The sequence below is a fragment of the Myxine glutinosa genome, chromosome 4 (genome assembly GCF_964187855.1).
Source record: "Myxine glutinosa chromosome 4, kmMyxGlut1.1, whole genome shotgun sequence".
In the NCBI taxonomy this organism is placed as follows: Eukaryota; Metazoa; Chordata; class Myxini; order Myxiniformes; family Myxinidae; genus Myxine; species Myxine glutinosa.
Window position 1 is genome coordinate 5,627,659 of NC_136264.1, and position 26,357 is coordinate 5,654,015.

General features: G+C 35.2%; 2 protein-coding genes across 5 annotated transcripts in view; both read right to left on the reverse strand.

Moving 5' to 3' along the window:
- Positions 1 to 26,357, reverse strand: part of LOC137424380 (progesterone receptor) — a 411,636-nt gene that overhangs the window by 23,472 nt on the left and 361,807 nt on the right. The gene's annotated exons all lie outside the window — the stretch shown is intronic.
- On the reverse strand, positions 8,747 to 12,853 carry LOC144891677 (uncharacterized). The gene has a single exon (XM_078775393.1). It carries the CDS (start codon positions 9,935 to 9,937, stop codon positions 8,975 to 8,977), a length of 963 nt encoding a protein of 320 aa, XP_078631519.1. The 5' UTR covers positions 9,938 to 12,853; the 3' UTR covers positions 8,747 to 8,974.

Below are 26,357 nucleotides of genomic sequence, written 5' to 3' on the forward strand. Positions count from 1 at the left end.
ACTGATGAGGGCAGCTGAAGGTACGCTTTCCTTTTCCATTAAATCACTCCCGATCATTGCATCTAAGAGAGTGCACCATAACTGGTCGTGTCAAGCTAAACGTTATCCTTATTCCTGGAAACACACTAAGAGGATGTTGTTGCGTTGACCTTTAATGTTGCGGCTGACCTTTAAAACCCAATGGAGTAATGTGCTTCTGAGAAAGCAAAAGAAAAACAGCTTGGAGGACCGAGAACAAAGTACGATTCATCAGGTCTCACGTGTATGTACATATATATATATATATGTATATATATATATATAAAGAAATGTATAAAATTGCAGTCTTGTAGGTAGCAAATTAAGTTGAGACTTCATTTGAAGTTCTTGATGTTAAGAACATCTTAAACCCAATGCGTTAAAAACACAAAACCCTGTTGGAATTAACAAATCAATGTGGAATATCAAATTGTTCAAACAGGTGTGTGAGTGAGTGTGTTCGAGGGACAGTGAGACATTTGTCAAAAAACAATAACAAACTACAAAGCATCTGAAAATGCAAAGCCCATCCGCGTCCACTTTGTATTCGTACTTCCTCTTCCGCATGCTAAATATGACTAAATCAGCTTTCAAAATACCAAGGAAATTGGTGACTTTAGGTAACCTTGACCTTTTGGTCTTAAAGGTAATAGGCTTCAGTGACCCAAGGGGTGAAGCCTGCTCACATTTCAAGTCAATTAAATGAAAATGGATGATGTTATGCAACCTTGACCTTTTGATCTAAAACAAAAACAATCAGCTTCTAGGTTTTGATTGGTAAACCAGTTCAGTGACCCAATATACAAATTCTTAAAATTTCAGGGCAATTGCAGGAAAATTTCCGATTTGATGTGATGCTGACCTTGGGAGCTTCTGACAAAATTATTAATTTGGCTTCTCCATATTCTCATAATAAAGCTTTGTTCAAAATTTGATGACAAAACTCACATGGTAACAATAAGTTATGGTCCAGAGACGCACAGACAGACAAACAGAAGGCGATTGTAGCGGGAGACATGAAGCTAACAAGAAATGGTACAAAATGGTCTTCAGACAGCATGACGCACAAAACTAAAAACGACTGATTTATGACTACGTTTTATTTCATTTCCATTATCTCCACATCTCAATATGTGTATTTGTATTGTGCTTTCCTGAAGACCAGGCGTGCCTACCTATCACTTCACCGGTGGGTATAACCCAAAGACAGCAGATTGTACTTCACAAACATATGGCATGTGTCTAAGCTGCTGATGTTGTTTCTGCTGCTGCCGTTGTTACCCCGCACATGCAAAGTGAAAGGCGGGGTTAAGCAAATGGTTCACTTCTGTCCTTCTGTCTAGACATCAGTTTCTGATTGTGGAACAACTTCATTTGAATGCAATGTTGTATTTTGAACATGAATCGGAAAACGAACCTGCAGTTTAGCTGTTATTTCGCTCTGAATTTGACCCGATGGCGCATGTGCAGACAGAAATGAGATAATATTTTTTACTTTGTCTGCCTGTCAAACAAAATTGGGAAAAAAAAATCCTAAAAAATTTACATCACCTTTAAAATCTTTATTTCATTTCAATGGAATTACAGTATATACATGAACACTGTAAAACAAAACCACCTTATGCCACTTTCAAAACCCTTCCGTTCAGCTGTACTTGGACAAAATATTACGGACATTTTACGTCATCATGACAAATCAAAATTGCTGCTCGTAGACCCCACCAATGTTCTTGTTTCTCAAGACAGCATGGGGTAAGGTGTTCTATGCCTCCTCTCCCCCAAGCCCTCTCCCTCCCACAGATCTCCTGATGTCCCTGCTCTCAAATGTTGTACTTGTGTGCTTCCCCCTCTCTCCCCATCTTGTCTCCGCTCCCTTTATTAAATGTTTAATGTGTCCGTTTGCTTTTTTGTGATTAATATTAGCTCTTACACGAGCCTTGATGTTGTTTACAAAAAAAACAAAAACCTTTAGACTGCTGAGACCCCTTAGACCTTTGAAGACCCTTTAAGTCCCCCAAGACACTCAAGACCACTAATACCCCTAAACACCATAAAGACCCAAATTACCCAAAATATCCTTAAAGACCCTGAAGACCCAAAAGACCCTGAAGGCCCAAACGACCCTGAAGACCCCCAAATACCCCCAAATACCCAAAAGACCCCAAAAGACGCATACCCAAATGACCCAAAATACCCAGAGGATTCAAAAGACCCCGAATACCCAAAAGATCCCACAGACCCAAAATACTCCGAAGACCAAAAAGACCCCAAATAACCAGAGGATTCAAAAGACCAATAAAGACCAATAAAAAGACCAAAAGACAATACCCAAAATACCCCAAAGACCCTTAAATACCCAGAGGACAGAAAATACCCAGAAGACCTTGAAGACCCGGAAGACGCAAAAGATGCAAAAGACCCTGAAGACCCAAAATACCCAGAGGACGCAAAAGACAAAAAAATATCCGGAATACCAAAAATACTCAAAATACCCCAAACCTCTGTATTTCAATTCCTTCCTGGTGAAAAATATCAAACGGACAAAATGGTGCAATGACATTTTTGAAAAGTTCCGTTTTTGACGGGTGGGCTGCAGTACACGTTTTATAAGCAATGTACTGTATGTGCAATATCTGCATTTTAGTTACAGAAGTGAATGAACCTTTAAAGGTGAACAAGCTGCATTCTGTGCTTCACATATAACTTTGCCACAAGCTCCCGTGAAAAAAAACAAAAACCCACAGTCAATTCACCCATTTCATATGCTTTCAATTTCAAATTGAGCTTGCATAGTATACCTTGATTATGTTGTAGGCCTTGATATCTCAAAAGCCTTTGACAGAGTTTGACATCGGGGTCTGATATCCAAGCTTCCCTCTTTCGGCTTTCCTCGTTCACTCTGCTCTCTCATATCGAGCTTTCCCTCCGACCGCTCCATCTCTGTAATTGTTGATGGTTCAACATCTTCCTCCTTCCCTATCAACAGCGGTGTCCCTCAGGTTCGGTCCTGTCTCCGACACTCTTCCTTCTTTTTATCAATGATCTTCTTTCTTCTACAAATAACCAAATGCACTCGTATGTTGACGACTCGACATTACATTCCTCCATGTTTTCCCCTTCTGCTCAATCTTCCTTCACTCGATCTACATCATTTGATCAGAGCCACCTCCTTAAATTCGGACATGGACAAGATTTCCCAGTGGGACAAATGTACTCAGGTTAAGTTTAATGATTCTAAAACTCAATTTCTTTTCCATCTTTCACTTTCTCGAACTCTTCTCAACTCTCCAATCTCCTTTGAAAGCTCCACAATTACACCATGTGATACAATAAACCTACTAGGTATTACTCTAACATCAAATCTATCCTGGAATCCACATATTACATAAATAGCCAAGTCTACCTCGAAGAAACGAGGAGTCCTGTTCTGATGTCGGAGATTTTTCTTCTCTCGACAGTTGCCTCAACAATATAAAGGATTGATCCGGCCTGGTAGAGAGTACTGCTCTCACATCCGGAGAGGTTCCAGCTCCACTTCCTGGACAGAAAATAATCCAAAGTAATCCGACTTATCAACTCTCCCAATCTGACCTCAAAACTCCACCCGCTCAAATTATGCAGCAAAGTTGGTACTCTTTCTCTTTTCTACAGATATTACTTTGGTTTCTGCTCCCAAGAACTTCCTGCTTGTGTACCTCCGCCATTAGCCACAACATCGGAATACTCGACAAGCCAGTACGGTACATCACGTGATTATTGTGTGCCCATTGTGCCCATTGGCAGATTTTCTACTTCCACAAAAACTCTTGGACGATTCTGTCTCTTTCTTCACTTCTCTATCAATGCAGCTGTTTTATTCAAGGCCTGACCTCGATGAGGACCATATTGGTCCGTGACTGGAGCCTTCAACAGAATTTTTTTTTACAATCAGCGAGTACAAAATAAATACTTTGCTACATGGAATTCCGCTCGCAGGTGTGATTGGTACTCTGGTAGTCAAGTTGGTTGTTGGTTGTGCTGTTGAGTTTACCGCTCTGAGGTTCTTGCAATTTTGGCGATTATAGACACGGCAACCAGAAACTCTTATTTGAGGGTATGAATGATAGTAGTGTAATAATGTTGCTTCTGGGACACCTCCGTTTAACATGGGAAATCCCTATCTAATGTCATTTACCCCCTTGTCTTTTTCAAAAATCATAAACACCTCTATTTCTCCCACCCTCATCTTTATAAACCTTTTGTCTGTAGTACCTATCCTTAATGTTGTTCATTAGACCACTCAAACACTACAAATATTTGTTTTCTCTTATAGACCTATCATCCTTCTTCTACATATCATCTGGCAGATTAATCTTTGACCCACTCAAACATTGACCCATTCACTTCCATATTAATTCTTTCCCTCCCTCATTGCCCCTAAACACCTATATTTCTCTCACCCTGTTCTTTACGAACCTTCTAACCTTTTGACATGTTATCCTTATTCATTAGACCACTTAAACACCTGTGATCCTTCTGACCTCATGGACCTTTTAACCTTTTACTCTTAATATCATCTGGTGAATATAACCCACTCAAACAACGACCCTACAAATATTTGTTTATGCGTGGGAAATAATTTAATTCTCCTACAACTCTCTTCACCATCTAATATATTAACAAAAAATATGTTTGAGTTTGGTTCTTTATTAAGATATTTTAACTGAGCTAAGATAAAATGGTAAACCTCCCTCAATGTTCTTATTTGAGCGCCTCCAGTGCCACATACCATTTTTTGGTAAGCTCCGCCCACTTTTTGGTAAACCACGCCCATTTTTTACTAAGCCCCGCCCACTTTTTGTTAAGCAACGCCCACTTTTTACTAAGCCCCGCCCACTTTTGCTAAGCTCCTCCCACTTTTGCTAAGTCCCACCCACTTTATAAACTCTTCAGCATTGTATCATTTCCAGGTAATACATTACATCATTTTCAGGGAATTTCCATCACATCATTTCCAGTTAAGACACGCCCAGGGAATTTCCACAGGAAGACACACCCAGTCCTTATAAAAGGCACCGACCACACAGGCTTTTTCAAACACGCTTTCTGCTTCACTTGAGAATGGACTACTATGCCGAAATGGAATGGGATAACTTTGCTATTCCATGGAGTCCTACTACCTGTGTAGAACTCAACCTTCAGATTGATGAACTGGACTCGAACCTCTTATCAATGGAGGTAAGTTTGTTTATTTATTTATTTATTTATTTAATTTTTTTTTTTTTTTTTTTTTTTTTTTTTTTTAAGATGAGACTCGTGTAAGAGTTAACAAAGTTTATTTTAATATTCATAGAGCTTGATTTATACAAATAAAAAATATTGTATTAAATTAATACATTGTTATTTTCTTTCACAGGAAATTGTATCTGAGATACGAAATGAAAATTCTGCTTTTAACACAACTTGGGATGAAGTTATTTTTTTGTTTGAAGACATTTTGAACAACCAAGACCCCCAGAACGAGTTCTACCTTGATGACCCAGCCAAAGAGTTATACCTTGGAGATCCACAAAATCCTGAAAAAGAGTTTTACCATGATGATACTTGTTGTGAGTTATCAAAACAAAACCCACTGAACAAGTTCTACCTTGATGAGCCAGAATACAAGTCATACATTGGAGACCCACAAATTTCTGAAAATTGGGAAAGGAGAGTTCTCCCTGATGGTCCGCAGTTATACTATGTGAGACACATCATAGAAACCCTAAAAAATTGGGCAAGGAGAGTTCTCCCTGATGGTCCGCAGTTATACTATGTGAGACACATCATAGAAACCCTAAAAAATTGGGCAAGGAGAGTTCTCCCTGATGGTCCGCAGTTATACTATGTGAGACACATCATAGAAACCCTAAAAAATTGGGCAAGGAGAGTTCTCCCTGATGGTCCGCAGTTATACTATGTGAGACACATCATAGAAACCCTAAAAAATTGTGAAATGGGAATTCTCCCTGATGGTCCGCAGTTATACTATGTGAGACACATCATAGAAACCCTAAAAAATTGGGAAAGGGAAGTTTTCCCTGATGGTCCGCAGTTATACTATGTGAGACTTATCACGGAAACCCCCAATATTTCTGAAAATTGTGGTTTTACCTTGGGGACTTGGAAAGATGGTTATATTTTTGGAGACTCGGAATGGGGGTTTTGTTTTGATGACTCGGAATGTGATACCTATCTTGGAGGCTCAACAGGAATGTGGTTATACCTTGGGAACTTGGAAAGTTGGTTTTATTTTGGAGACTCTACCTGTGGGGTTCCTCTTGGAGACTCTTTGGATTCTAAAGCAATGAACAATGTTCTTTATTTAATGACGCTTGATTTAAGCAATATCAAGAAAGTTCGAGGAAGAAAATGCTGGAAAATTCTTTCTTCCCATTTCTACTTCTTCAAACTTAAAAGCCTTGAAAGACAGAATTGGAGGAAGAGGAAAAAAAAAAAAAGAAATACGTATTTAAAAAAGAAGAAAAGAAAGATTATGTTAGGGTTTGGGTGGGATTTTGAATGTGAGGGTTAGGGATGGGGTTGGGTTAGGGTTGGGATTTTGAATGTGAGGGTTAGGGTTGGGGTTGGGTTAGGGATGGGGTTGGGTTAGGGATGGGGTTGGGTTAGGGATGGGTTGGGTTAGGGTTGGGATTTTGAATGTGAGGGTTAGGGTTGGGGTTGGGTTAGGGATGGGGTTGGGTTAGGGATGGGTTGGGTTAGGGATGGGGTTGGGTTAGGGATGGGGTTGGGTTAGGGTTGGGGTTGGGTTAGGGATGGGGTTGGGTTAGGGATGGGGTTGGGTTAGGGATGGGGTTGGGTTAGGGATGGGGTTGGGTTAGGGATGGGGTTGGGTTAGGGATGGGTTGGGTTAGGGATGGGTTTGGGTTAGGGATGGGGTTGGGTTAGGGCTTGGGTTGGGTTAGGGTTTGTATATTATTATGACTCACTCGCACATACACACACACACAAAAGTTAAGCCCCAACTAAAAAGTTGTGGGATTCTGTGTTTGGGGTTCACAGATTTAAAAACGTATCCCCATTATACACACACAAAAGTTAAGCCCCAACTAAAAAGTTGTGGGATTCTGTGTTTGGGGTTCACAGATTTAAAAACGTATCCCCATTATACACACACAAAAGTTAAGCCCCAACTAAAAAGTTGTGGGATTCTGTGTTTGGGGTTCACAGATTTAAAAACGTATCCCCATTATACACACACAAAAGTTAAGCCCCAACTAAAAAGTTGTGGGATTCTGTGTTTGGGGTTCACAGATTTAAAAACGTATCCCCATTATACACACACAAAAGTTAAGCCCCAACTAAAAAGTTGTGGGATTCTGTGTTTGGGGTTCACAGATATAAAAACGTATCCCCATTACATTTTATTTATTTATTTATTATTTTCAAGGGTATTAGCTGCTTACTTGTGTTTTTTGTAATTCTTGTGAGTAAAATGAACCCAAGATTTCTTCTCCATTTAAATCATATAATTTGTAGGTCCAAGGGACTGTATCCATTACATCAATGATTTTAAATAATTCACGAGTCCATTTTTGTGTATAACCTTTCTCAAAATGACTTTTCCATTTGTATATTCTTACAATATCACCAACTTTAAACTTGGGCTTTCTCAAATTAATCTCCTTTTCATATTCTAATTTTGTAAATGTTTCTGATGGTTTTGATTGTGTTGATGAATGAACTGTATTATTGTAATTATCTACAATATCCTGAATTAAATACACCCATTTTTGAGAACCGAGTTGTGTGAATTTTTTATATAATTTCTCTTTTAAAGTACGATTAAAACGCTCAATAACAACTGCCTTTCCTTCATTAAAGGTGCTGTATAATTTAATACCCTTCCCCTTAAGAAATTTCATGAATATTTTGTTATAGAACTCTGTTCCCTCATCAGTCCATAACTTCTTTGGTTTCCTTTTATCCCGATCAAATATTAGCTTAAAGGCTAACATTAAAGTATCACCCCTTTTATTTTTTAAAGGGACAACCCAGGCAAATCTACTCCTCAAATCAATAACGGTTAAAGCATACCTGTATCCCCTGTCATTATTCAATTCAATTAAATCAGCGGACCATATGTGGTCAGTGTATTTAGAATAAACCTTCCTTCTTTTAAACTTTGTGATTATAGGTTTGTGTAATTCTTCAGCCAAAAGCTCCTCAGTCTTGATGGCATCATTAGAGCCTAATAGTTTTTTGAGGAATAACCAAGACCAAGTTTCAATTTAGCATTTATCAAATTTCTCACAATAAACCTATCAACTTTCTCTCTCAACGTTGGATTTTGTATCAAAGACAAATTATACAACATTTCGCTGTCGGCTTTATGTTTTTCAGTCAACGTAGTGGTTTTCCCATAAGCAATATCATGCTTCATACACACTTCGTCAACCCTATTTGTAGGTTTAGACCAAGGTTTAGGATTGTCAGCCTCATCTAATCTTTTATCCAAGTTTGTTCCTGGACCACAGAAAGAATACCCTGGAAGGTGTAATTCCCCTGGAATTCCAGTTGTTGTAAATTTACTTCCTGACAGAAACTTTTGTATGTCTCCTCCTCTTTTAGGAGAGATGAATTGGCACTTTTTAGAGCCACACACTTGACATATTCCTTTTTGACAAACTCTATTATTTTTAGCTTTAACATAAGAGATATTTTTAGATTTAGTTTTCTTTTTACATTTGAGACAATAACTCATATTTATTTATCAGAAAAATTCCGACAGAGTATCAAAACCTTTTTGGTTTTCAACATATACATTTCAATCTTGATTTTTAAAACATAAATAATCCTAAGGAATGCCTTCACTCTCTCCTCCATTTATTTACAAATAAAACTAACTAAAGTCAATTACACCGACATCATCAACCACATAATCTTTTCCTTCTTCTTCTTCTTTATCCCCACTTTCTCATTTAAATCTCCTCCCTGAAACTGAAGACATTGACGTCGTTATTCTTGAAAATAATATTTTCATTAGACTTCTCATTTCTTTATTTTCCTCCTCAGTGCGTTGAGTTTGATTTATTTGCTGTAATACCTTCAATCTTTTATTAATCTCACTGATTTCCATCTTTTTATATTTTTCCTCCCTCTCTCTTTGCTCCCTCTCCTCCTTCTCTCTTTTCTCCCTTTCCTCGTTCTCTCTTTTCTCCCTTTCCTCCCTCTCCTCCTCCTTTTTCTCCCTTTCCTCCTTCTCCTTTTTCTCTCTTTTCTCCCTTTCCTCCCTCTCCTCCTCCTTTTTCTCCCTTTCCTCCTTCTCCTTTTTCTCTCTTTCCTCCTTCTCTTCTTTAACTCCTTCCTCATTTATCTTAGCAATTTTTGATATCAATATTTTCACAGCATTCATTCTTTCTTTATTTTCCTCTTCGGTGAGTTGAGATTTATCTTCTTGCTGTAATACATCCACTCTTTTGTGAATCGCTCTGATTTCCATCTCCCTCTCCCCCCTCTCTCTTTGTTCCCTCTCCTCCTTCTCTCTTTTCTCTCTTTTCTCCTTCTCTTCTTCAACTCCTTCCTCATCCCTTGCTACCCTTGAGTTTAAACCCCAAAGAATATTATACATATACTCATCTGGATTTTGAGATATTCTTGTATCTATAATTATTTTTCTCATAATAGGATACCAATAAGATTTGTTGACGATTTCTAAAAGAGTTTTATATTTCATAACTTTGAGAAGTTCATTTTTATTTAATATTTTAAACAAGTCTCTATTTGTGGGTTTAACAATATCAGTATAAGGCCAGTTTTTTATAACAAAATTCCCATGTATATGCTCCAAATCATAAGGTATGTAATACCGAGCACCCTTTTCTTGTAGGTATCCTTGAATACAAAAATTATAATTCTCTTGTAGTCTTCTTCCTGCCATTTATGTATCAGAAATATATGTGAGATTAATATTATGACAGGTAATACCACCCCATCTTCCCACTACCAAATCGGTTTGTATTCCTCGGCTTTCTATCCTTATCTCATTACCTTCCTTCTTTGTCATGCGAACCATCGCTATACTATCATATATTTTTATTTTCTTAAAATCACGTATTTGTTGTTTACTAATTGTACTTCCACATAAATCCTTATCTTCACCAAGTGGATAATATTCTTCTTTACGAGACTGATTTAAATCATGTAGGTCTTCTATGTTTATTGAAAAAGACCAATTATACCCTAAATCAGGCATATCATACCCCCATTTATTAATTCGCATATTAACTAAATGTCCTTCTTTATAAAATTTAATTGTAAGCAGGTAGTTAAATTCAATGAGGAAAGGTGTATGGTCAGTATAACCAGGTGTTGTGGTTGTAAATTTTACTTGTTTCACAAAACGTGCTGTTTTCTTTAAAGATATATATTGTGATAAATCACTGAATCTAATCAAGTCATTCGCATCTGTAGGGTTTGGATAATTGATTAATTTATAAGTATTCTTCATATTAATATTTTTACTTACACTATATTTTTGTCGTTCAGCCTGTGCCTTTGTATAATAATTTGATAAATCAATATCCTGAGAGGATTTTCCAAAGATAGAACCATCTTTTCCAACATAGGTCATTTATATTAGATAAAAAATGATATCATAAAAATTTTCATTATTGTTGAGTTGAAATAATACATATAAACATAATTGGCCACAACATTTAGAATTAATTTCTTGAACTTGGAATGTTTGATAAACACCATTCTGTAAGAATTGTATTACTTCAACAGGTGGTGGCATACCATAACTATCAAAATAATATTTATCCTGACTATTATGAATACAAACCCAATGAGAACCATTCTGTGTGTCTAAATTCATAATAATATTCTTTGTATTCTTATTTATATGTATTAATTCATCTCTCATACAAATAACCACATTATCAATTTTTAGTGTTTTACAATACTTAGCTAGTTCTATATTTGACGTTGTATTCTTTCCAAATTGTTTAAACCATTTATCCATTTATTTATGAGAAAGATACAATCCATTACCCCGTTTAGTTAGTTTAACACCCGCTTGAGCGATAGAGGAAAGCATATCTCCAACCAACAATCTAGCTTTATCAGGTAGACTTTCAAGTTTTTGAGCAAAATCTACAATTACACCACTTCCACTAATTTGTTTCTCCAACTCCTTGTTATGTCTTTCCAATTCTTTTTGAGCTTTTAGTTGTGCCTTCCTTTCGTTAGCAGTTTTTACCGCTGCTGAAATACCACCAGTCAATGCTCCCGCCGCACTTAAACCAGCAAATAAAGGAATTAGAAACGGGAGAAATCCTCCTCTTGACTCGTCTATTGAATATTTCTTTAACATAGGTTTCGTCATTTTAATTTTAAGTGATCCAACATCATTTAGTGTTTTTACTTGTGTGTGTGTGAGTAAAACATCAATTCTTACAGCTCCTTTTCTTTGAATTGTATTAACATTAATAATACAAGGCTTTTGATTTTGAATACAAGATGTTAATTTATTAAGATTGATTTGATTAACATATACCCCAACCATTTATTTATGAGAAAAAACCTATGTGATATTAATCATAACACCATTATCTGTATTAATCTGTAATTCTGTTTCCTCCAAAAGCAAACAATATGCATTAACCTCTTCACTCTCCCCTCTTTCAATGTATAGAGAAGTATCCACTCGATTAGACTTTATAGTTTCCTTTTGAGAACTCAGGTCAATTGCGTAGATTGTATAAAGTTTTTGAAACGCAACCATATCCAAAATAGGATCATTATTACCATTACTTTCACACACCTTTTGGTAGGACTTGTAGGCTTCCGCATAATCATTTTTTTCCCAATCAATTTCCAATCTATCTCGCGGATAAAATGTGCCATCAAGAGAAACCCGAAGTTGTTTTACCTTTGCATTATCACTCAGGGCATTATTCTTATTAGTACCGTCCTCTCCATCTGTTTTTTTAAAAATGAGCCAGAGGTATCGTGGCTTTCCTTGAAGAACACCTAAATTCCAAGTGTAGGTAGTGTGTTCCAGTTTAACGTGTTGACATCTTCTTTTAAGGTATGATACATTTAGCGGTTTCTTTGAGTTAAGTCTTCTATTTAACATCTCTTCCGTTTTAAGATTAGGAGTATATTCACTGATATACCAACACAAATCATTAATAACAAATTTATTATTTTCTCCAAAAGCATTTTCATCCCCAAAAAGCAATCTATTTACATTATCATTCCTTTGTAGTTGAAATCTAATTTTAAGCCCATACAAAACTTTATCATAATCACAAAATCCAAATATACCTTTCAGAGGTACTGCTACGGTAAAACTATTCTCAGCTTTTGCGTCATCATTATACATTGACTTCCTTTGACTATAACCAGGGTCTGCGTTTGTACCCGTTGACATATCAGGAATAAAACCTTCAACAGCTCCCTTACCCATTCTATCACTAAACGAATATAGTGTAAATTTCATCATTTCAGATGTAGCAGAGACATAATCAACCGCTTCAACCTCTTGTGTTCCAATATACAGGCGGACACTGTCAAACATTTTCCAGAAGAAATCATTTACGAGTGTAGCATTAGTATTATTCGCAGCCTTAGTGAATTTAAATTTACACAGCAAGAAACTATCAGCTATATTCAAGTAAGTTTGTTGATTATTTATTTCAAAACTTTTTGTTCCGTTTGAATTCCAGTCTGTTCCTGTAATAGCATTTACCTTAAAATAGTCTTCCTTTTTAGTGGAGTTTGAAATGATAATCGTATCATCCAAATCATAGATACTATCAATCGCTTCCATACTTGTATTTATATAGCATTAAAATTGTTGAAACCCTGACCCAAGTATTTTAATGATTTTTTGTCGTTCTTGTGAAGATAGTTGAGTTTTACCTTTTTTTATTTCTTTGATTGCTTGTAATTTATGAGACTCCTTTTGAGCATCTTTTATACTCTTTATAGCACCCGCAACGGAGCCCACGGCAGAAGCAGTTGAATCAATTAGGTCTTTATGTTTAAGGATGGTTGAACCAATACCCATTAGAGTATCAATTATCCCATCTCCTTTATTTCGAAATTGATGACCTACACCTCGTTGTCTCTTAGGTTTATAGTATCCTCTACCCACATACCTTGTATAGTCTGGTGAAAGGAACATGCCCTCCCCTGTAATTATTTTATATTTTCCCAACTCGTGTTTTCTCACAATAACCATTATTTATTTATTGAAAAACTTCACGTAGGTGAATTCTGATGGATATAATTTCATCATTAAAGGATATCATACGATTATCTTGGTCGGTTATCCTAAAACTTACTCTGTATATGGTTTTTCCTGACACAGGTAAATAGACAAGATTTTTTGGTTCCATATTAAATTTATAACCAATCGGGGTTGAGTATGCACTGAATGAAAATATTGTATTTGTTCTTATTCCATCGTTATAAGCACCATCAATCAAATCACAATGAATTAATACTGAATTTATACCGGAGGATATTTGGATAACATTATCACTGTAAAACGTCCCGTTATTTTCAATCTTTTTTGAAGAGAAACCCAATAGCTCTCTAAACGAATTTTCAATCGTGAAATCAACTTTATAATTATTTTTAAGTTTAATAGTTGATTTTGAAGTGTGTTTTTGAATATCTATTACAATATTTTTTGGTTCATCACCTTTTTCTTTCATAAGGCGAGAGACTTCTGAAGATATTTGAGAAATCTCGTAAGCTCCAGGTGAAACGGTTATAGTTTTATATCCACTTCCTGGATTATAACTAAACTTGTTGTTTTTCTCTGTGATATTAAAAAGGGTATTGTAAGTTTCCATTGACAACAAAGATGCCTCATATGAGGTAAGGGGGTCAAGTTGTAGTGGGTAAGGGAATGAAGCTGTGTAATCGCTCGTTGTGAAATTAAAACTAAGAATTGTGCTTCTCATCTTATTTAATATCTAATAAAATATCTTTGTATTGACATTTATTAATTATTTTCATGTTCATCAACTGATCTAAAATGGCTGAGGATTCATTAAAACAATTGTTGTTTCCAGCCTTCTTACTACCTAACAACAATAATAGCCTATTAACTAATTGTGATGGGTCATTTGGAAGAAAACTAACACCCGAACCAAGCTTACTTAAAGCATCAATAATATGTTTCTCCTTCTCATTCTTCTTACTTTTACCAGCAACAGAAACTCCATAATCAAGTGCATTTAGCAACTCAATATATACCCTATCTTCCTCTCTTTCCATATCAAGTGGTTCCTCAAAATATTTTGAACCGCTGAATCCGGGGTTTGTTAGAAGAAACATTAATCTTGGAGTTAATTTAACATTTGGTTGAGTAGAACTCAAGAACATCAATTCATCATTAAATATCAATACCTTTTCTTCCACAAGATGAAACACTGCTGGTTCTTCTGTTGGAATGAGACCTGCTCTGGTTTTTGAACCCGCCGAATATTCATTGTTTTGAAGAGCTTCCACAACATAATTAGGGGGTTGATTTACCTCCTCAAGTTTCCGAAATAATCCCTCGTCATCATATTCTAATTCACCAAGTTCTTGTTTTGTTATCTGACTAAAATCTTTGAGCATTTGAAGTTTTTTCGGAGTAAATTCTACCGTGGGAACTGTAGGTGAGTGTTGAGTTTTCAAAAGTGGTTTAAAGAATTTCTCTTGTTTTCTTTCAAAGGCTTCTTCACCAGTTAGTTTCTGTCTCCGTTTCTTCTTTATCTCTTCCTGTTGTTTAACAACTTTTGAAACTAATTGTTGATGTTCCTTAAACTTTCTTTCTCTTTCTTCGGTATTCATTTTCTGTATTTATTTATTGAAAAATATCATTTAGTATCTCATCTTGTTTCACAACAATATATTTATATTTTCCAATCGTGTGTTTCATATAATTTTCAAATTCTTTTTTACTACATAACGTAGAGCAATTATCTCTCCAAAAATTATTTACATCTATTGAATTTAACTTAAATAAAATAAAAGTATTGGCATTGTTTCTTATTGAGCGTCGAGGGAGTTGAAAATATGATTGACTAAGATATATACAATTACAAGAAGAATGTCTCCCTCTTGTATAGTAGCTATCCATTACTGTTTGGTTTCTCTCATTAACACAATCATCAAAGATGACGAGGTTCTTTTTTGATTTATCTAAATCTTGAGGTGAAGGTATATCATCCGTATTATCACTGAGAATACAAGTTATGGGTTTCGATTTTGATTTCTGTGTATCACAAAATAATTGTATTATATCTTCAATATTATAATCATTCAGTTTGTTTTGAAGTTTAAATAAACCGATAATGTCTTCCTTTTTAAGACCTGCATTAAAACCCTGTGAGAGTAGTTGATACTCGGGTTGAAAACTTGACTTTGTAAAAATTATTAAATTATCATAATCTAAAAAATTAGGACCAAGGAGCATCTTTAAAAGTAAACAGGTTTTCCCACATCCGCTTGAACCAACTATTAGACATCTCAATGAATTTGGAATGTTTTTATGGTTATTAAATTTTATCTTATTTTCCCAAACGGGTAAAAAATCATTCATTTATATATTTGGAAAACAAGTCATCCAACTTTTTTTGAGCTATTTTAGAAACTCTATATTTTATCCTGAGTTCGGGTTTAATTTCAAAATAATTCATTATTTTATTTATGTAGTATCTTGTATTAACATTTCCATTAAAATTATTTTGAATAATAAATATCATTAAACCCTTATACATTTCCTCAATACAAAGAGTCTCTTTCCTTGTAAGAAATGGTGTATTATCACCATAATGCTTAACATTCATCTCTCTTATTAATCTTGTAAAGTAATTCATTTTTGGTTCTAATTTAAAAGAGTTATATGTTTTTTTATATTTCTTATTATCATTAATTAGAATATAATCACAGAATAAACATTGTTTATATGAATCCTCATCATTAAGCCCCACTCTATCACAAGCCGGACAATTCTCTAATTTATCATATGGAGAGTCTGGAAATTCTAAATATCCTTCAGAACTTATCATATTTATGTGGTAAATTTTTACTTAAACTAAACGCAAGTTTATTCATTAATAAATACAATGTTTCAAAGCACAAAAGACAAATTTCAATCAATCTCTACTTCGGTGGAAGATATAGAAAAATATGTCAAAGATGTTAAATTGAACAAAGATAAATATGGAAATTTTTGGGTAAAACCAGTTATGGAAAATAACATGAGCCCCTCTATTTCATTTAAAGGAAGAGCTCTAACTATACCTGGAAAGACATCCATTAAAGTAAATCTAACAAAAGTTTCTCCTCTACTCCTGGCAATTTATTCAAAGCTTGAAAAAGTGATTGACCACGATACTTTGAAAAAGAATGATAAGACCATTAATAATTCTAGAGGAGACATTTGTATTTTCTTTAATAATCCAAAGGGTGTAGATCTAAGTAAAATGAATGATGTTAATATTTCTGGTGAAATGTCATTTCGTTCTATGATAGTTAGAGATTATTTAAAGATAACTTTTGATATAAAAATTGTAGAGATTGAATCTGTTAATGAAAGAAAGTATATAGATATTGATGGGAATATTTTTCTTGCTAATTAAATATGAGTCAATACAGCAGTGAAGATTTTACTATTTCATTGAACTCGGACGATAGTGATGATAGTATTTCATTGAACTTGGACGATGGTGATGATAGTATTTCATTGAACACAGATGATAGTTATGATACTAATAGTTTGTGCTCAAATGATAGTTATGAGAGTAGCTTTATTGATGACTCTGAGTATGATTCTGAGTATTCATGTGATAGTTATGACTTAGATGATTCTGAGTGAAAAAGTGTTTTAGTTTAAGCACAGCGATATATATAAAACGGAGCTGTAAAGCTCAAAAGTGTTTTATTTTAAGCACAGTGATATATATAAAACACCACGTTTTCTCACGCTATAAATATGGTTTATTGTGATACTTGCGAGAAGGAAGTAAAATATTATAAACAACATATTCTCACCGCAAAACATACATACAACATTTTAAACAAACTTTCCCCTCTTCCACCTGAAACAAAACACTGTTCTACATGTAATAAAAATATCCTCAAGAAAGGCTTCAAAATACATCTTAAAACAAATCTACATTTATCAAATTTTATCACAACTAAAAACTCTGATGGAGCATTCAAAGGACATATTAAAATAAGAGTCTTTAACTTCAAACCTCCTGAACCAGAGTCTATAGTTGATGCTGTAGAAATAGTTAAACCTGCTGTTCAAACGTTGATTGAAAAAACACTAAAGGAAATGAAACCACTTAAATTTTATATGGGAGTAAAATTAGAAATGACAAAGGATGAAGGAGTTATAGATGCACCATACATGAGAACTGAGCCACACTTTATATCTTCATATCAAGATTTTAAAACATCAGGAGTCTATGATGAACTTATTAAACAAGAGCAAGATGTGGATAATTCAATCGTAGGAAGTGGATTCAATATAGGAAAAATTATTTACATAGACATTCATATTCTTAAATCAGATCCTCTAAAAGCTTCTTCTTACATTGATTTACCCAGTGTTATCAAAAATAGAAAAGCAGTTATCAATATCAAAAATAAAGACAATAAATGTTTTCTCTGGTCTATTTTAGCACACTTACATCCTCCACATTTTCATGATGAAAGAGTATCTCATTATAAAAAATATGAGAATACATTAAATACGAAAGATCTAAAGTTTCCGATGACTTTAAATGATATTCCTAAATTTGAAAAGATGAATAATTTATCAGTTAATGTTTATGGTCTAACAGAAACAAACAACATTCAGGTTTTAAAGCTTTCTGACAATTGTAAACAAACTCATATTAATCTTCTATATTTTAATTCAGACGAAAATTCACATTATACATACATCAAAGATATTGCTAAATTAATAAAACCACAAGTCTGTAAGAGAACAAATAAAATATATATTTGTTTGCGTTGTCTTAACTTCTTCAATTCACAAGAAAGATTAGATAAACATTCAAATTATTGTGGCGAACATAAATCAACGGTAATCAATATGCCTAAAGAAGGCTCAAAGATCACATTCAAAGATGAAAATAAAAAGATCAAACATCCATTTGTTATATATGCTGATTTTGAAAGTATTTTAGAAAAAATTGATACTGCTTCTCAAGATCCAAAAGAATCATACACAAATAAATATCAAAAACATACTCCTTGTGGTTTTTGTTATTATATCAAATCATCCGTTGGTGATAAATATAACAAGTTAGAGATGTATAGAGGCTCAAATACCCCAGAGGAGTTTGTGAAACGACTAGAAAAAGACTGTGTTCGATTAACCAAGATAATGAGAGAAACCAATAAACCAATGTCCTTAACAAGTAAAGAAAAAAGGGAATTTATAAAAAACAATGTCTGTCATATTTGTGAGGAGAAAATTGGTAAAGGTCTAAAGGTTAGAGACCATTGTCATCTCACTGGTAAATATAGAGGTCCGGCTCATCAAAGTTGTAATATTAATTATCAACTCCCCTCTTTCATTCCTGTCTTTCTTCATAACAACGCTCATTATGATACACATCTATTTATCAAGGAACTCTCAAAGACTTCTGGAAGTATCTCAGCAATTCCAAACACGGATCAGAAATACATTTCATTCACAAAAACAATTCACACATCTCCTATTACTCATATCAGATTTCTTGATACATTTAAATTCATGGCAAGTCCATTGGTTAACTTGGTTCAAAATCTAAAAGAGTTTCCATGTCTTTCAGAGTATTTTTTAGATAAAGATTTTCTAACACAAAAGGGAATTTACCCCTATGACTATATGGACTCATTTGAGAGATTCAATGAAACACAACTTCCTTCAAAAGAAAATTTCTATAACAAATTAAATAATAGTCATATATCTGATAAAGATTATGTACACGCACAAAATGTTTGGGAAAAATATAACATCAAGAATCTTGGCGAGTATCACGATTTGTATCTCAAAACTGATGTGCTTTTATTGGCCGATGTATTTGAAGCCTTTAGATCTGTTTGTCGCACTGGATATGGATTGGATCCTGCTCACTACTACACAGCACCTGGATTGGCCTGGAGTGCGATGTTGAAAATGACAAAACAAGATTTGGATTTGATAACCGATGTTGATATGCTTTTGATGATTGAAAAGGCAAAAAGAGGTGGAATTTCACAAGTCTGCTCGAGTAGATACGCAAAAGCAAATAACAAATATCTTCCAAATTATGATCCAACGAAAGAGAGTTCTTACTTGATGTACTATGACGCGAACAACCTGTATGGCTGGGCAATGTCTCAGGCTCTTCCTTATGGAAAACTTAGATGGGTAAAGGAAAAAGACTACAAAAACGTTTTACAAGATGTATGTATCTCTACACAAAAAGAATTGGATGAAGAAAAAGTTGGTTATTATTTTGAAATTGATTTAAAATATCCAGAGGAACTCCATAACCTACACAAAGATCTCCCATTTGCTTGTGAGAAAGAAAGTCCAAAGAAAGAATGGTTGAGTGATTATCAACGATCGTTTGATATAGGTGAATCAACAGAAAAATTACTTACTACATTATATAACAAGAAAAATTATGTTCTACACCAAAGAAATTTGCGACAATATTTATCAAAAGGTCTAAGAGTAGAGAAGATCCATAGGGTTCTAAAGTTCAATCAAAGTCATTGGTTAAGGGGTACATTGATTTTAATACACAAAGAAGAACAGAGTCAAAAACAGATTTTGAGAAAGACTTTTATAAATTGATGAATAATGCGGTCTTTGGTAAGACTATGGAGAATGTGAGGAAAAGACAAAATATCAGACTATCAACATCTTGGGAACAAGCATCAAAATTAATTAATAGACCGAGTTTTACTCGAGCTGAGGTCTTTACTGAGAACTTTTGTGCGATCCATTTGATTAAAGAGAGTATTGAAATGAACAAACCTATTTATATTGGAACAACAATTCTTGATTTATCAAAGTCATTAATGTATGATTACTTTTATAATAACTTGAGGAAGAAATATCAAAATGATGTTAATCTACTTTATATGGATACAGATAGTTTTATTTTGAAAATTAATACCAACGATGTTTATTCAGACATGAAAAGAGACATTAATATCTATGACACGAGTAATTACAGTCCAGAGAGTGAGTTGTTCTCTTCTAAAAATAAAAAGGTGATTGGAAAGTTCAAGGATGAATTAGGAGGAAATGTTATGAGTGAATTTGTGGGATTGAGGTCAAAGGCTTATGCTTATAAATACATTGTGAATAACGTTGAAAAGACTGATAAGAAGTTAAAAGGTGTAAAGAAAAATGTTATTAAAGAAACAATAAACTTTAAGGATTATTATAACTGTTTAACAACAAAGAAAGAAGAGTTTAGAAAGATTAATGGAATAAGAAGTTATAAACATCAATTATATTCAGAAGAGATAAATAAGAAAGCATTGGGGGCTTTTGATGATAAGAGGTTTATTTTAGAAAATGGAATTGATAGTCTCCCTTATGGTTATATAAGTATATAAGTGATAAGATATATATATAAGTGATAAGATATATATAAGTGATAAGATATACATAAGTGATAAGATATATATAAGTGATAAGATATATATAAGTGATAATTTAAAAAGGGGGGGGGGGGGTTGGGGATTTTAACGGGCTACCGCCGCCTTTTTTACTATTATATAAATGATAGAACCAAGTATCAACCAGACTAAAGAGTGGAGGTGTAATCAACCTTGGTATATAAATGGAAAACATAATGAATGTGAAAAATATCAAATAGGTATAATTGAAAAGGCAACTGGTAAAAAAGTTCACAAAACAAATAAGAGAATTAATTTAAATACCGGTGAATTGGGTAAAAAAGATGGAAATATTTTTGAGTGGACGGAAAACTTTGATGGTTGTCAGGAAAATATATACTTTAATTTAAAAATGGTATGTGGCACTGGAGGCGCTCAAATAAGAACATTGAGGGAGGTTTACCATTTTATCTTAGCTCAGTTAAAATATCTTAATAAAGAACCAAACTCAAACATATTTTTTGTTAATATATTAGATGGTGAAGAGAGTTGTAGGAGAATTAAATTATTTCCCACGCATAAACAAATATTTGTAGGGTCGTTGTTTGAGTGGGTTATATTCACCAGATGATATTAAGAGTAAAAGGTTAAAAGGTCCATGAGGTCAGAAGGATCACAGGTGTTTAAGTGGTCTAATGAATAAGGATAACATGTCAAAAGGTTAGAAGGTTCGTAAAGAACAGGGTGAGAGAAATATAGGTGTTTAGGGGGCAATGAGGGAGGGAAAGAATTAATATGGAAGTGAATGGGTCAATGTTTGAGTGGGTCAAAGATTAATCTGCCAGATGATATGTAGAAGAAGGATGATAGGTCTATAAGAGAAAACAAATATTTGTAGTGTTTGAGTGGTCTAATGAACAACATTAAGGATAGGTACTACAGACAAAAGGTTTATAAAGATGAGGGTGGGAGAAATAGAGGTGTTTATGATTTTTGAAAAAGACAAGGGGGTAAATGACATTAGATAGGGATTTCCCATGTTAAACGGAGGTGTCCCAGAAGCAACATTATTACACTACTAATGATGTTTCAAACAGCAATGTGCATAATATTCACAGATCGACAGTTAATTTGAGTGAATGAATACAGGAGGTGTATCGAGGCATTGACATGAAATAACGAAGTGGTCACTTGAGAATGGGTCCTTCAGTTCTCGAGGGTCACCTCGCGTGCCAGGGCACGGTGTATCATCCATCGACGTGTGGATCGGTGTTATGCATGATAAAACAAGACCTACCAATTACTTGGGGGTGTTTTCAATTCGGGTTTGGGAGGCAAAAAACATCGACATTTCTTATTTATGAAGTCTTAATCCCGACAGTTAGGGGTTGGTGACACGGATGCACATACTCAACATTTATGACGTGATAAATGGCCTCGACATGCAAGCCAATTGAAAAGGAGGAAGTATTTTTAAGTGATGAGGAAAAAAGTAACCACTGACTATCGCAATAACAGAATGTGATAAACGCCGGGTGCTGTCTTGTATTATGACAAGATTGGCAAGGTATACATGCCTGTACATCTACTGGCTTTATAATGGTTCTTGGCAAGGTATGCACAGTTCAGGCATTGCTAGATACCTCGTTCAAATGAAACTCACTTCTTCATCCCAAAATCCATGCATGAAATATGGGAGAGACTGAACCTGCAATTGGATTACAAAGTGACAAGACCACTCGTCATGCTAAACACAACTCCTTTTAGATGAGACTAAACCTGCAATATGTCTATGTTATCAGAAAAAAAGAAAGAAGGAAAAAACAGACTTTTAAGGAGACTTGGTAGTGTAACGGTTGGAGCATCGTCTCTGAGTGTGGGAGGTCGGTGCTTTGAACCCCGGCCCAGTCATACCTAATTAGTTAACAATGGTACGTGCTGCTTCCTTGCTGGATACCAAGCATTTATAAAGGGTATACTAAACACAGACAAGTTCGCAATCACAGTGCAGGATTTGATAGATCTGATGACCTCCTCCTATGTCAAAGATCATTGCAAGGAACATATATTATATCATAACAAAAAAAACACAAACAATTATTTTCCTCTGAATCCTGAAGCATTGCCAAGAACACAATATCCTGAGAGTTTTTGTCATTATAAAAGCTGCCATTTAAATGTGGATATCCGTTTGTAAAAAAACAAAAAGAAGTAAGCAACAAACACTTAACCATCAGGAGGGCACGGTGACCTTGCCTGCTCAATGCATTGGGCCCAGACTGCGCTTAGTTATGAAACAGGATGGCCAGCTGGCTCAAAGTGAGCGCATTTTCATTCGACACCGAGGAACTTCAAGACGCAGAACACAAAAAAGTGTCACTTTTAGCAGCACAAATCTGTTGGCGTTCAAAAGTTATTTGACATCAAATTAACAAGATTACAAAACGCAGCAAATAAACATGGCAAGAATAAAAGAATGGCTACCATTGAATTCCTTTAAAATCGAACAAATTAAAGAGCGAACGAGAACTTTGCCAGTAAATAAAGAATCGCATGCTACAGACAGTGTACGGTGAATGAAATACAGTAGAAACAAATGATCAGCTCTTCCAGAACAAAACATCAACAGAAAAACGAAAAGAAAAAATGATTCGTTCATATATGAACCGCAAAATGGTCTTGATGCAGCGAAGGAAGAGCAGCATTACTGAAGAAAGGAAGTGTGGGGAAAAGGTACGCACTATCCATGAGAGTAGGAAATTATATAAGGGGCTCCAAGGTTGAAACTGCGACTCAAATGAGAATAAAGGATTCCATGGGGTCGAAACCTTCAAATTCAAAAAGGATTTGTCGTTAACAAAAAACACTCCCATGCAATTAAACATCCGGTGTGATGACACCTCGACAAAAAAAAACTGAGCATTTAACAATGCGGAGCCTCGAAGGCATTTGTACATCTGAGAACATGAAATTTCGTGGAGAGCTTGGGTCTGTGACAAGGACGAAATGATTAGATTTTGGTGAAGATCGGATATTCTTCACTGTTGAGAGATACAACTAAAACCGATATAGAGCAAGATATCTCAAAAGGTTGTTGGTGGATTTGGATGAAATTTCGTGGAGAGCTTGCGTCTGTGACAAGGACGAAATGATTCGATTTTGGTGGAGATCGGATATTCTTCACTGTTGAGAGATACAACTAAAACCGATATAGAGCAAGATATCTCAAAAGGTTATTGGTGGATTTGGATGAAATTTCGTGGAAAGCTTGCGTCTGTGACGAGGACGAAATGATTAGATTTTAGTGAAGATTGGATATTCTTCACTGTTGAGAGATACAACTAAAACCGATATAGAGCAAGATATCTCAAAAGGTTGTTGGTGGATTTAGATGAAATTTCGTGGAGAGCTTGCGTCTGTGACAAGGACGAAATGATTCGATTTTGGTGGAGATCGGATATTCTTCACTGTTGAGAGATACAACTAAAACCGATATAGAGCAAGATATCTCAAAAGGTTGAAGGTGGATTTGGATGAAATTTCGTGGAGAGCTTGCGTCTGTGACAAGGACGAAATTATTCGATTTTGGTGAAGATCGGATACCACTGTTGAGAGATACAACTAAAACCGATATAGAGCAAGATATCTCAAAAGGTTGAAGGTGGATTTGGATGAAATTTCTTGGAGAGCTTGGGTCTGTGACGAGGACGAAATGATTAGATTTTGGTGAAGATCGGATATTCTTCACTGTTGAGAGATACAACTAAAACCGATATAGAGCAAGATATCTCAAAACGTTGTGGGTGGATTTGGATGAAATTTGGTGCAGAGCTTGGGTCTGTGACAAGGACAAAATGATTCGATTTTGGTGAAGATCGGATATTCTTCACTGTTGAGAGATACAACTAAAACCGATATAGAGCAAGATATCTCAAAACGTTGTGGGTGGATTTGGATGAAATTTGGTGCAGAGCTTGGGTCTGTGACAAGGACAAAATGGTTCGATTTTGGTGAAGATCGGATACCACTGTTGAGAGATACAACTAAAACCGATATAGAGCAAGATATCTCAAAAGGTTGAAGGTGGATTTGGATGAAATTTCTTGGAGAGCTTGGGTCTGTGACGAGGACGAAATGATTAGATTTTGGTGAAGATTGGATATTCTTCACTGTTGAGAGATACAACTAAAACCGATATAGAGCAAGATATCTCAAAAGGTTGTTGGTGGATTTAGATGAAATTTCGTGGAGAGCTTGCGTCTGTGACAAGGACGAAATGATTCGATTTTGGTGGAGATCGGATATTCTTCACTGTTGAGAGATACAACTAAAACCGATATAGAGCAAGATATCTCAAAACGTTGTGGGTGGATTTGGATGAAATTTGGTGCAGAGCTTGGGTCTGTGACAAGGACGAAATGATTAGATTTTGGTGAAGATCGGATATTCTTCACTGTTGAGAGATACAACTAAAACCGATATAGAGCAAGATATCTCAAAAAGTTGTTGGTGGATTTGGATGAAATTTGGTGGAGAGCTTGGGTCTGTGACAAGGACGAAATGATTAGATTTTGGTGAAGATCGGATATTCTTCACTGTTGAGAGATACAACTAAAACCGATATAGAGCCAGATATCTCAAAACGTTGTGGGTGGATTTGGATGAAATTTCGTGGAGAGCTTGGGTATTTGACAAGGACGAAATGATTAGATTTTGGTGAAGATCGGATATTCTTCACTGTTGAGAGATACAACTAAAACCGATATAGAGCAAGATATCTCAAAAGGTTGTGGGTGGATTTGGACGAAATTTGGTGCAGAGCTTGGGTCTGTGACAAGGACGAAATGATTAGATTTTGGTGAAGATCGGATATTCTTCACTGTTGAGAGATACAACTAAAACCGATATAGAGCAAGATATCTCAAAAAGTTGTTGGTGGATTTGGATGAAATTTGGTGGAGAGCTTGGGTCTGTGACAAGGACGAAATGTTTAGATTTTGGTGAAGATCAGATATTCTTCACTGTTGAGAGATACAACTAAAACCGATATAGAGCAAGATATCTCAAAAAGTTGTTGGTGGATTTGGATGAAATTTCGTGGAGAGCTTGCGTCTGTGACAAGGACGAAATGATTAGATTTTGGTGAAGATCGGATATTCTTCACTGTTGAGAGATACAACTAAAACCGATATAGAGCAAGATATCTCAAAAAATTGTGGGTGGATTTGGATGAAATTTGGTGGAGAGCTTGCGTCTGTGACAAGGACGAAATGATTCGATTTTGGTGGAGATCGGATATTCTTCACTGTTGAGAGATACAACTAAAACCGATATAGAGCAAGATATCTCAAAACGTTGTGGGTGGATTTGGATGAAATTTGGTGCAGAGCTTGGGTCTGTGACAAGGACGAAATGATTAGATTTTGGTGAAGATCGGATATTCTTCACTGTTGAGAGATACAACTAAAACCGATATAGAGCAAGATATCTCAAAAAGTTGTTGGTGGATTTGGATGAAATTTGGTGGAGAGCTTGGGTCTGTGACAAGGACGAAATGATTAGATTTTGGTGAAGATCGGATATTCTTCACTGTTGAGAGATACAACTAAAACCGATATAGAGCCAGATATCTCAAAACGTTGTGGGTGGATTTGGATGAAATTTCGTGGAGAGCTTGGGTATTTGACAAGGACCAAATGATTAGATTTTGGTGAAGATCGGATATTCTT